Below are 12679 nucleotides of genomic sequence, written 5' to 3'. Positions count from 1 at the left end.
CTTTTGTAAATAGGGTGGCCATGATGGGGGCTTTTTCTTTAATGGAAAAAAAAAAGAAACTCCTGTAAATGCCAGTATGAAAGAGAAGCCCAACGGAAGTACAGGGAACTTGGGACAGCCTACTGTACAGCAGGGGTCACAGGTACATGTGGTCCAGAAGTCCTGGGTGCTTCTAACACCACTGGCAGGAGTCAAAAATCAATGTAAACAATATTTGCAGAATGGAGACTTCCACAAAATGCAAACAGATCTTTGAAAAGCTACACATTTTCCGCATTCTGCCCATGTGGCTGCCTGCTACCCTTTTCCGCTGCTAGGCACCTGTCTTCTCTCTGCTCACGTGTAGCTTTGAATCTGCTGGGCTAAGAAGCTACACTCTCTCCTGGTGCTCAGAGCTTCCTGACACTAAAGTAGAGGCCTGGCAGCCCTGTTTAGGGCACTGCAGGAGTACATTAGCACTCCTGTGCCACTGTGATCAAGAGCCAGGCTGGCATGCCCACTCCCAGCCTCAGCTCCTCATCTGCACACAGGCTATTAATGGGAGGTGTGACAAGGGTGCTGCCTAGGGCAGGTTCTGAGGCGGGGTGGGGTGGGGCTCCTTGGCTTGGGGTGGGTAGCTGACAGGGACTAAAGCCATATGACATTCTGGAGAGGCTCAGCAGCTGGGCCTGCTCTCCCTCCAGCTACCACAGGCTTTGGGGGAGGCGGGGCTATGTGCCAGTCTGGCTCCCACTACAGACGGCTTCCTTTGAAGGGCATCTCCAGAGGCCTGGGACCAGGCACTGCTGACTGCTCACAGCACAGCCTCCTGCAGCCTCTTGCCTTCCCTGCACTCTGCAATCTGCTTCAGAGGAGATGGATGGGCCAGACCTCTAGAGCACAGCTGCCCCTAGAGCTCCAGTGTGGCAGACAAGGTTTTGTCCTGTCTTCGAGCAGAATACACCAGGGAAAGGACCTGGTCTGGCTGAGACCTGCAGCCTGGCATACTCTTCTATTAGAGATCCCTGCTCTTGTAGCTGGTTACAGAATGCATCTGAGACCCCTGCTCCAGTGGCCCGAGAGTCCCTCGCTGGGTGCCCCGGCCCCTGAGTTATGTTGGCTCATGTCCTTTTCCTGCTCATGAGCTCTGGGCTCACCAAATGCTACACAACTGACACCCAGGGGAGTCAACTCTGCAGAATGTTGTGGCTCCCCAGCCTCCATGCTGTGAAGGAACTTTTCCTCCTTCGCCACCTACTTCCCCTGTGCAGAGTACAGGATAGCTCCTACACCAGCTTCTCAGATTGAGGGTGAGCTCCTGTTGCCAGCTCAGGCTAGACCATTTCTGAAGGCCCATCACACCCTCCTGTGCATGACTATTCCCTTTCCTCTTAGAACCCTCTATGGACCAAGGTTATGAATCTCTGTGTGGCAAGGCAGATAATCCTACCAGGCTAACGAGGGACTTCACCGGTCTGGATAAAACAAGGACATCTTGGCAGTGTTCCTCGCCTGGAAGGGCCGTGAAGGACACTGCCTGCTAAGAGCACTGTGGCTGCCTTCCTAGCAAGAAGACTGGTTCATCCACTCATTCCTGCATCCCAAGAGGCCCATCCCGGTACACCCAGGACTAAATTCCTCTTAAGAGCAGCCAGCCGTGGTTGGCTCCTGAGGCCTGGGTAAGAGGCAGCATGCAGTGGGAGGGGCACTGAGCTGGGAGCTCTGGGGCTTGGCCGCCTCTCATGGTTGGTCTGGCTTCCTGGGCAAACCCTGGTGTGGTTACCGGGACCTTGCAATTTAGGGTGCGATTTAGCCTGACTTGGGCTCTACATCCATGGCAACCCATCTATGAACACTTATCTTCCTCTCATAAAGGCACACTCATATTGCTGACATTTTGTTGCATGTACACTAGCTACAAAACAAGGTCTGAGGAACAGATCTGTAAGGCTGCAGGGCTGCACAGGGGCACAGTGCTCTCAGGAAACTGGGAGACAGTCTATCACTACACCGCAAGCGTGAGGGTCTGAATTCAGTCCCTAGAACCGTATACACAGCCAGCATGATGCTAAGAACTGGGCAGGGACAGAAGATCCGGTCTAATCACTCAACAGCTTGGCTAGCCAGCCTGTACTAAGTGGTGAGCTTGAGACCTAAGAGAGACCCTGTTTCAAAGGAGCGGATGGTATTCCTGGAATCCACGAGATTGTCCTCTGGCTTCTCCATGTAGGAATGCACAGGAGCACATCTCACATGTGTGTATACACACACACACACACACACACACACACACACACACAAACTGAAGGGAAAAGAACAGAACTGCTCTGGGCAGCCGGGAGCAAGCCTGTCTCCAGGGTAAGGAGCAGTGGCTGCCTCCCTGTGAGGAAACTATTGCAGAGATGGCCAACCTGGGAGCAGGCATCTAAGCATGCCAGCCTTTCCTCCTGCTCTGTGTTCCCAGGGCTTAGAGGCTACAGCTCTACAGTTCCCCCACCCCCGTGGAAAGTGGCTCAAATTGAGGCCTTCCCTGGCCTCTCTGCCAGGCATCTTGGGCACAAGGTGTAGGCAGGGTCTGTGGCTTGAGGACTGCTCTGAGGCCTCAATGGCGGAGAAGAGCCCTTAACTAGGGAATCGCGGCAGATTTTCTGAGAGCATAGTGGGGCAGGGAGGCCCAGGTCATGGCTACCTCACAGATTCAGCATAAGGAGAACACATACCAAAGCTCTGTCTCCCGTCTGGGTCTTCAGTGGCTTGGCCCCTGCGTCAGTGGCCCCCTTGGCTGGCGGCCTGGCTGATGCTGTCTGCAGCTGAAAAGGCAAACAAGCACTAATACTTGGTTCTGCTCAGCAGCTGCCCAGCCAGCTGAAGCGCTCAGTCTGCAGGATGTGTGGGCCTCTGGTCCTAGGGTCTGAGTTCTTGTTCACATGTGGGCCACTAAGGAACGCTCCTTCCAAGCTGCTGTGACAGGAGAGGGTTAACTGATAATCAGCCCTATTTCCTAGTTGCCCCAGAAGGGCAGCCCAAAGATCAGCTAAGACCTTAAATAAATAATAAATAACCACAGTTCAGCCATACTCTTGGGGGTTTGAATGAAAATGGCCCCATTGGAGGTGCGCTCCTGTGTGTCACTGGGGGTGAGTGCTGAGGTCTCCGAAGCTCAAGCCAGGCCCAGTGTCACTCACTCTTCTGTCTGTGAATCCAGCTGTAGAACTCCGAGCTGCAGACCTCTGTAGACCATGCCTGCCTGCGTGCTGCCATGACAGCTGTCTTAGTCACTGTGCTATCGCTGTGACAGACCCCATGACCATGGCAACTCTTATAAAGGAAAATGTTTAACTGGGCTGGCTATTGATTCACTTGGTAAATGTGCCTGCACACGGCTGGCACACACAGGTCTCTGGATTGCCGTTCCACTATTGTCTTTGCCAGAAGTATGGTGGCATGCAGGCAGACATGGTGCTGGAGAAGGGTGAGAGCAGGCAGCAGGAGACCACACCACATTGGGCATAGCATGAGCACCTGCAACCTCAAAGCCCGCCTCCACAGTGACACACTTCCTCCAGCAAGGCCACACCTAATAGTGCCACTCTCTATGGCCAAGCATTCACACCTGCGTCTGGGGGGACCATACCTACTCAAACCACCACAGTGATAACAGACTAAGCCTCAGAGCTGTAGGTCAGCCCCAATTAAATGTTTCCCTGTATAGGAGTTGTTGTGGTCATGATGTCTCTTCACAGCAATAAAACTCAAATTAAGACACTCTCTCAGCCTAGAAGGCAGAGAATAAAGGAACTTTAGACTGTGGGTTACAGGTGAGGCTGAGGGTGGCTACCATGTGGGGCACAGCCTTGTGATAAAGCCTGCTGTAGGCAGTCACCCTTTAGTGACATGGCCCTCCCAGCCCTGACATCATCCCATCCGTGTCTGGCCATGCTGTCCCCTGTGCCTTCGGCCCAGGCGGCACTGTGAGCCGTTGTGTGGCTGCTGCTCCCACAGGCTCTGGCTGGGCCTGCTGGGCAAGCTCCCTTGAGCAGCTCCTGCTGCTGTTGCCTGTCACGGCGTTGTTCCTTTTCCTTTGCCCTGGCTGTGCTGTGCCACACTCCTACCCAGCTCCATCACCCAGGAGCGGATCACCTGTGCTCACTCTGTTCCCTCCACTGAGTGGCACAGAGCGTGAGCCAACCCTCCAGAAACACATCCCAGAATGAATACACCTTCCTCAGTGCCGCTGGGAGGACCAGGTGGGTCATGCAGGGACTCAGGACTAGATTTTGGACGAGGAAAGGGCTGTGAAGGCTCCCTCCAGCCTGAGGACCCATTTCAAGTCTCCAGCAGCCAGAACCACGGGGCTGTGCCTTGCTGGAGCAGACAGGTTTGTGGCTGGATGGGAGGAAGGGAACAGCGAAATGGGGGAGACAGAAGTCGGCATGCACTGCTCCTGGCTATGGCGCCAGCTGAACAGGGGATTCTGGGAGCAGGCTGAGCACATTTATCTAGGGCTTTGTATGTGCTTGGCTCTGTTCTACCCAGTTAAACAAGACATCTCTCAATTCCCAGGAAGGCTGGCAGCAGGGCCACCCCCACAGCGTGGGGCATGTGGACAGCTGATCTCAGTGAAGGCCCTGCCACCCCTCAGCCACACACCAGGCTTCTCAACGGCCAGTGTCCCAGCTGCCTGACGTCTTCTCTCTCTGGATGTGGCAGAAACTGGGAACCTCACTCCCACCAACTGTGCCCTGTGACCTGCACAGGGACCTGAGCCTCCAGTGTGGCCTCTCTGGCACCCACTCCCCAGGAAGAGCAGCCCAGGCCCTTACTTCGTGCTCCAGCTCCTGGATGCGATTGGTCAGCTGCTTTATCCTGACCTTCGCGCTCTCTGACTCGGCCATCAGCCCACGGTTCTTTTTGGACAGCTCAACGATTTTGGTGGCAACTAGATCTCCAGCCATCCCAGATGCCCCTAAAATGAAAGAAATTGCAAGGCCCATTAAAAATACAACCTGCACCTCAAAGCTACATGGATGTTCAGAGTGTCAGCAGGTCCCAGGCAAACTATAAGATTGGAAGGCAGCTCGACACAATGCCCATGATCCCAAGTCAGGAGCTGGAGGCAGGGGGATTGGAAGTCCAAGGCCATTCTCAGCTACATAGGGAGCTCAGCCTGGGCTACATAAGACCCTGAAAAAAAATCAGATCCCAGAATCTTAGTTTCACAGAGAGTTAGCTATGGACCGCAGTGAGCAGGGCAGAGTTCCCTGACCTTCTGTATCTGCCTGATACCAGCTTTGGCTGGTAGAGAGAGTGCAGGAACCAGTGCTGGCTTCTTGCTTATGCCATCTAAAGAATCTCTAGCCAAGGCAAGCTGGCTGGTTCCTATGGAGGGACACATGGAACAAGGTTGAGGAACCATAGCCAAACCCCAAAGAAGGTCCAGATGTATAGGCACATGCACATGTGGATGTGTGCTGTAACTATGTGCACATGCACATGGGTTTAAGTATAGGAAAATCAGAGTCAACCGTGGGTGCTGCTCCTCGGGGTGGTGTCCACCCTTTTGGTTCTGAGATACAGTCTCTCGCTGGCCTAGACCAGTAGCCACCAGCAGCCATGGAGTCCCAGCTCTCCCTGTTTCCTCAGTACGGCATCACAAGTGCCACCGCTCCTGGCTTTTTGAAAACATGATACTTGGGACCAAACGTAGGTCTTTATGTGTGCAAGGCCAGGGTACTAGCTCTCCAGACCCAATGAATACAGTCTTAGTGCTCAGTACAGCTGAGATCACACGGCTGGATGCTACAGAGAGCTGTGGTAACACATGACCAAGACAAATACATTCATTCAGCAGTAATGATTCAGTAGAAAACAAAAACATTTCCAGGAGAGCTCATTCTCCAGCAGTATTGACAGATAATAAAAGGAATTAATTGGGGCTGGAAAGATGGCTCAGCGGTTAAGAGTACTGACTGCTTTTCCAGAGGTCCTGAGTTCAATTCCCAGCAACCACATGGTGACTCACAACCATCTGTAATGGGATCTAATGCCCTCTTCCAGTGTTTCTGAAGACAGCTACAGTGTGTTCACATACATAAAATAAGTAAATAAATCTTAAAAAAATTAATTAAGCATGTACTATCTGGGAGGAACATGTGCTTGGAATGAAGAGGGGTGACTGTGGCAGGTAATGACAGTGTAGACAGGGGTGGCCAGGGAGGGGCCCCTGAGAGAGGAGGAAGCGTGAACAGTGGCCTAAGTTAATAAAAGGGAGGGATGCAGCCAAGAGGCAGTGTGCTGGGGGGGGGGCTCCCGACGTGGGGAGCAGCCCTTGTGAAGCTGGGGTGGGCGTGGCAGTGTGCTGGGGGCGGCTCCCGACGTGGGGAGCAGCCCTTGTGAAGCTGGGGTGGGTGTGGGGAGGGTGAATGCCAGCTGGGGCTACACCATGAGCAGAAAGAGCTTGCATGGCCTGGCCCTGGCCTCTCTGCGCAGCGCCCAGGATCGGCAAGAGCTTGGCCAGGAGGGACACAACTAGAAGCCACTTCCCTGCCCAGTGGTGGTGGCACACACCTTTAATCCTGGCTCTCAGGAGGCAGAGGCAGGTGATCTCTGAGTTGGAGGCCAGCCTGGTCTACACAGTGAGTTCAAGGATAGCCAGGACTATACAGAGAAACCCTGTGTTGAAGAAAAAAAAGCAAGTCACTGCCTCCAAGCCTCAGACCACTGAAGGAGACAAGCGCACAGGAAAGCGCTCGGCAGGTAAAAAAGTCCATCAGAGCAAGTTTCAGGGCCGGAAGTGGTGTGAACGCCCTGCTCCGTGTTCTCTTGGAGCACACTCCCCAAATCAATGTGTGTAAACGGAGGTTTCTAGGAAGAAACAATTGCTAACACCCAGAGAGGAAACGCCAGTGACCCAGAGACGGTCTTCCTGGGGTTAATTTCCTCTTAGGACTCAAAAGCAACAAAAATCCACAATTAGCCAGCAGAAGACTGTCCAAAGGACACTTGAGGAGCAGGGAGAACCCAGTGACAATGGCAACACCCTTTCCCTGCCCCCCCCCCCCCCCCGCAGCCCTCCCCAGGACAGCCTCAGTCCTGAAGTGGCCATCCTCGCACTAGGGATATAGACACGAAAGGGTCAAGAATAGCCTGGTGGCACGGGTTCCTTCTGGTCTATCTGGGCCAGTGCCCCAAGTAGACCTTGGGCACAAATTCCGCAGCCAGTGCCACAACACCCATAGGAAGCTCCACTCCCAGGTGCGCTAACACGCCCAGAAACACAGGATCACAAGATCCCAGGAACACAGGATCTGAGGAACTTGGTCACACCAGGATCTCAGGGTCCCAGAGGCAGCTTGACTCCCAGGAGCTCGAACACACCCAGGATCTCAGGATCCCAGATCCCAGAATCACAAGATCATAGACAGCTTGACTCTGAGGAGTTCTGACACAACCAGGATCACAGGAAGGACAGGCTCCAGTCATATAGCAAGAGCAGGTAGCACTAGAGATAACCAGATGGCGGGAGGCAAGCATAAGAACATAAGCAACAGAAACCAAGGTTAATTGGCATCATCAGAACCCAATTCTTCCACCATAGCAAGTCCTGAATACACTATCACACTGGAAAAGCAAAATTTGGATTTAAAATCACTTCTCATGATGATGATAGAGGACTTTATGAAGGGCAAAAAATAACTCCCTTAAAGAAATACAGGAGAACACAGGTAAACAGCTAGAAGCCCCTGAAGAGGAAACACAAAAATCCCTTAAAGAATTACAGGAAAACACAATCAAATAGGCAAAGGAAATGAACAAAACCATCCAGGATCTAAAAATGGAACTAGAAACAATAAATAAACCACAAAGGGAGACAGCCTTGGAGTTAGAAAACCTAGGAAAGAGATCAGGAGTCATAGTCACAAGCATCACCAACAGAATACAAGAGATAGAAGAGAGAATCTCAAGTGAAGCTACCACAGAAGCAGAGCAGTGGTGGCGCACGCCTTTAATGCCAGCACTTGAGAGGCAGACATAGATGGATTTCTGAGTTCGAGGCCAGCCTGGTCTACAGAGTGAGTTCCAGTACAGCCAGGGCTACACAGAGATACCCTGTCTCGAAAAAACCAAATCCCCCCCCCCAAAATTGTTGGCTGTCACCTAGTGGTCTCTCTAGTTTGGTAGTTGGAGAAACATGTCCAATATTGTACAATCCATACACACTTTCTGCTTGTTTGTACATGACAGTGTCTTGTTGTGTACCACATAATGGTCTTGAAGTCATACTTCTCCTATCGCAGCCTCTATTAGTAGGATTGTTTGTTTATTTGATGATTTTACACTATACTATGGTTTTCAGAGCAGCTTACATATTTCAAAATTATTTATACAGCCAAAAGAAACATAGACAATTAATTTGAGAGGTGGCTAGTAAGAGAACAACAGAGTGAGACTGAATTTTTGCTTGATATTTGTAATTATTGTATCACTTTTGAAGAAGTTGACCTTATAAGTTACTCTTTTTCTGAGATGAATTCTTTTCAAAATCATCACAGCCAATGAACCAGAATCTTACCCTCACCTAACGTCTGTGCCACCCTCCTAGCAGAACCATTGCTTAATCAAACAGTTGATGGATGATTTCATGGATAGACCGTCTTAATACACACACCATTTCTTAAATGAATGAAACCTGTTCCCTGTGGGCTGAGAATGATGACAATCACTCAAGTCAAATAGCTTTGACCATAGCAGGAAATCTGTATCCAAATAATCGTGTTTACAATTCATTCCTTGCTACAGCAAAACTGTCAACTCTACAATGGAGGTAAATCCTTTGGTGACGTGAGGGACACTGAGGTACAGCCTTATTACAGTGAACTCCAATGTCCAAAAATTGTTCTTCATTTGGGTTTGTACCACAGTAAGAGCCAAGATTTTAACTCTACTAAAAACAAAACAAACAAACAAACAAAAAGACTTTATCTATTTATGTTCATTTAATAACATGTCCATTTTTATGATTGGTATATATATATATATATATACATATTATTGAATATATAAAAAATGTTTTAGCCAATTTACCATTCCTGTAGGTAATGACCTATACTAATTTTAGTAATTGCATGGAAGCCTATTATGCGGAAATAGAATGATTTACTATTCGTGAGCTATTAGCAACAAGCTTTATTAGCTATAACAGCAAGTTTTTGCTGTTATAAAAGTAATACAACTTTTGTGTACTTGATGACTTTATAACATATGTGAGGTCAAAGGGGGAGATATAATAAATATGTTAGTTATAAGATTGAATATCAACTTTAAAAAGAGAAAAATAAACTATAAAATAAAGATTTATGGAAGTGGGACTGGGAAGGGGATAACATTTGAAATGCAAACAAGATTATTAATAAATAAATAAATTAAAAGAAAAGAATCCAAGGCCTGATTTAGCTACACAGAGAACAGAGCATACCCTGTCTATATGAGATCTTATCTGGAAGAAAAGTCATAAAGCACAGAACTGTGATACACAAGCAGCACACAGGGTCTGAGGTGGAACTAAAGCTTCTGCAGCCCTCAGCACGTGGAGAAAGACATTCCAACTGCAGGACATGCTGTGCTTAGTGTAAATTAAGCAAGAACAGAGCTGTGCCTGGTGGAGCTGGGAATCCAAGCACTGAGGAAGCTGAGGATCCCAAGTTCTAGAACAGCCTGAGGACAGTGATGTGAAGGAAGAGGAGGGGCAGTGACAGGGGAAGACAAGGGAGGGAGGGAGACAGAGGCAGCACACCAAGCCATGTGCCTAAGTGTGCACCGGCAGATGGAGAGGTGGACAGCAGCACAGGCTGGAGAGCAGAAACCACCTGAGCCCTGGCCGCCCCCCTTCCTGTTGGTGGAGATGGATTCCCTGCTCTCCCTGGAGCCTGGCTTAACCAACACACCCCAGCCCCACCACGCCCCTGAGCAGCAGGAGGCAAGGTTGTGCGAATATCCCCACAACCCAGAGCCTTGTCTTCCTGTATTTTCTGTTTTAGATAGGAAAGGCCAAAGAATAGAAGGAGTCGGTACATCTAGCTACCAATGGCCTTTAGGATGCTGTAGTCCTCCTGATGGGACGTTTGCCAGACCTGTTTTGAGAGACGGGGAGGGAGGGGCTCTGGACTGTTCCCCCTGGTGGATGGCACTGGCTCTCTGTTTATACCTCCTGGGAGGTAAGCTGCGGTCAACAGGGGCACTGTGCCATTGGCGTCACAGTCCCCACCAATCTACATGCTCGGTCAGAGGCATCACTGCAGAGCCTGTGCTGTGCCCACACTCACGGGGCCAAGGTTACCCCAAGACCTAGAGAACTGGAGTCTTTCTCACACCTCTGGTGCCAAATTCTCCAACAGAGTAAAAGTGCAGCCCCAAAATATTCTGGGCAAAACCAAAAGCTGACCTACAGAGCCAGGGTCGGCATAGCAGCTACTGAGGGTGTTTGGGTCCTAGAAACCTCTCACAGAGGAGACATTCCTTCTGCAGCACAGAGCAAGTGTGTGTAGCATCTAAGCCAAGCGCCAAGGAGAGACCCCATGGACTACTGTGTCCCGGCGCTGCTCTCCTATAGGACAACTGGCACACGCCTGGACTTCAGGCCACACTGGAGCTACCTGTGAAGGCAAATCTGTCCTCTTCCATTTTCTTCTTGAGGTGTTTGATCTCAAAGTCCCTCTCCTTCAGCAGCTTATACAGTCGCCCGTTCTCATCGACTGTCTCCCGGAGTTCACTACGAAGCTGCTGGATTTCATCTTCCAACACCCTGCAAGAGAAAGGTGGACCGATTGCTCCTCACAGGCAACAGGCCTCCACGGCTGACATACATTGCAGTATCAGGGTTGGGCACTAGGGGGCACTAAGAAGTTGTCTTACAAAATAAGACCAAGACTGAGAGGAGATATGAACATTCTGTTCTTGGGGCCAAGTGATGAAGTGTGGATGTGTTTATTTCTTCATATGGGTTATATAAAAACCCTCATTTTGTGTGTGTGTGTGTGTGTGTGTGTGTGTGTATGAGTGTGTTTGTGTGCGTGCAGATACGCATGTATGCAGATATGCATGTGTGCATGTGTATGAAGCTAAGAGAAGGCCCGTGAAGGGTATGCTCAGGAATGCCATCTACTTTCTTTGAGACAGAGTGTCTCTCTAGCCTAGAAGCCAAGTTCACTTAAAACCTGGACACCAGCCTCAATTTTTAATTAAGACTTAGAATTTCAGCCAGGTGGTGGTGACGCACACCTTTAATCCCAGCACTTGGGAGGCAGAGGCAGGTGAGTTCCAGGACAGCCAGGGCTACACAGAGAAACCTTGTCTCGAAAAAACAAAACAAACAAACAAACAAACAAACAAAAAAAAGACTTAGAATTTCTATATGCCCTTGTAGATAATATGTCTATGTATGTACATGTGTGTATGAATGTATGTGCATGTGAGTCTGTTCGTGTGTGAAAACACCAGTTATGTTAGGCTAGCTGGTCAGATAGCCAAGGACCTGCCTGTCCCCATCCTTACAAAGGCATATGATCATGTCTAGAGTTTTACATGGGTTCTGAGAATTGAATTTGTCTTCATGTTTGCAAACAGGTACTTTAGGAACTCAATAATTAAAAAGCTTTTTTTTTTTTGGATTGGTATTTTACAATATGTCATTTGGAAAACTGAGAAACCATAAAAAATTGAGTTTGAATCCAGCAAAAATATTCTGGGCAAAACCAAAAGCAAAGAGCCAACTCATCCACAGCTGCGGTCTTTGGGACACGGCCAGCGTGAGGTAGTGTGTCAGCCTACACAGGTCTGTACAGTGCTCCTGTGACACTCAAGTCCAGAGCACTGAGATCATTCTGGATATCTTTAAACCTTCACACCAATGACTAAAGAAAAAAAGTAAGAAATCTGCAGAGCTTCAGAACAGGGTGACATTTACATGCTGATATCTCTCAGTGTGTGTGTGTGTGTTTGTGTGTGTGTGTTGGGGGGTGCTGGCAGAGGTGAAAGCCCCGGGCAGAACCAGAAGGATCTACAAACTATCAAGCCCATCCCAGCCCTTAGAAACACAGGTCTAAGCAAAGTGAGAGAGAATCCAGACTAACCAAGGCTTGATGAGTTTACAGTCACGCTGTCTGGCTTTAAATACACTGCCTAGCAGCTCTCCCCAGAGAGCACAGCTCTGTCAGCTACAAAAGGCCTCAGACATCTGTGTCAAACTGACATCTGAACTTACAAACACCTGCCTAGGTAAACCAACTGTCTACACCTGTCTTCTCCACCTACACCCCTGCCCTCTCCACTGCACCCCTGCCCTCTCCACCTGCCTGCACTGTGTCCACTGCACCCCTGCCCTCTGCACTGCACCCCTGCCCTCTCCACCTGCCTGCACTGTGTCCACTGCACCCCTGCCCTCTCCACTGCACCCCTGCCCTCTCCACGTGGCTGTACTACATCCACTGCACCCCTGCCCTCTCCACCTACCTGCACTGCGTCCATTGCACCCCTGCCCTCTCCACTGCACCCCTGTCCTCTCCACGTGGCTGTACTACATCCACTGCACCCCTGCCCTCTCCACCTACCTGCACTGCGTCCACTGCACCCCTGCCCTCTCCACTGCACCCCTGCCCTCTCCACATGGCTGTACTACATCCACTGCACCCCTGCCCTCTCCACC

General features: G+C 50.1%; 1 protein-coding gene across 1 annotated transcript in view; it reads right to left on the bottom strand.

Annotated features, from left to right (window-relative positions):
• The window catches only part of Ccdc13 (coiled-coil domain containing 13), a 44740-nt gene that overhangs the window by 24669 nt on the left and 7392 nt on the right, over positions 1-12679 (bottom strand). The window contains exons 3-5 of the mRNA XM_052186929.1: positions 10632-10780; positions 4803-4945; positions 2700-2789 (exon numbers count right to left, since the gene is read on the bottom strand). Of these exons, the coding sequence (XP_052042889.1) occupies positions 2700-2789; positions 4803-4945; positions 10632-10780 (382 nt within the window). The remainder of the gene's footprint in view (positions 1-2699; positions 2790-4802; positions 4946-10631; positions 10781-12679) is intronic.

The sequence above is a fragment of the Apodemus sylvaticus genome, chromosome 7 (genome assembly GCF_947179515.1).
Source record: "Apodemus sylvaticus chromosome 7, mApoSyl1.1, whole genome shotgun sequence".
NCBI classification, from domain to species: Eukaryota; Metazoa; Chordata; class Mammalia; order Rodentia; family Muridae; genus Apodemus; species Apodemus sylvaticus.
This window is presented reverse-complemented; position numbering and strand designations above follow the sequence as displayed.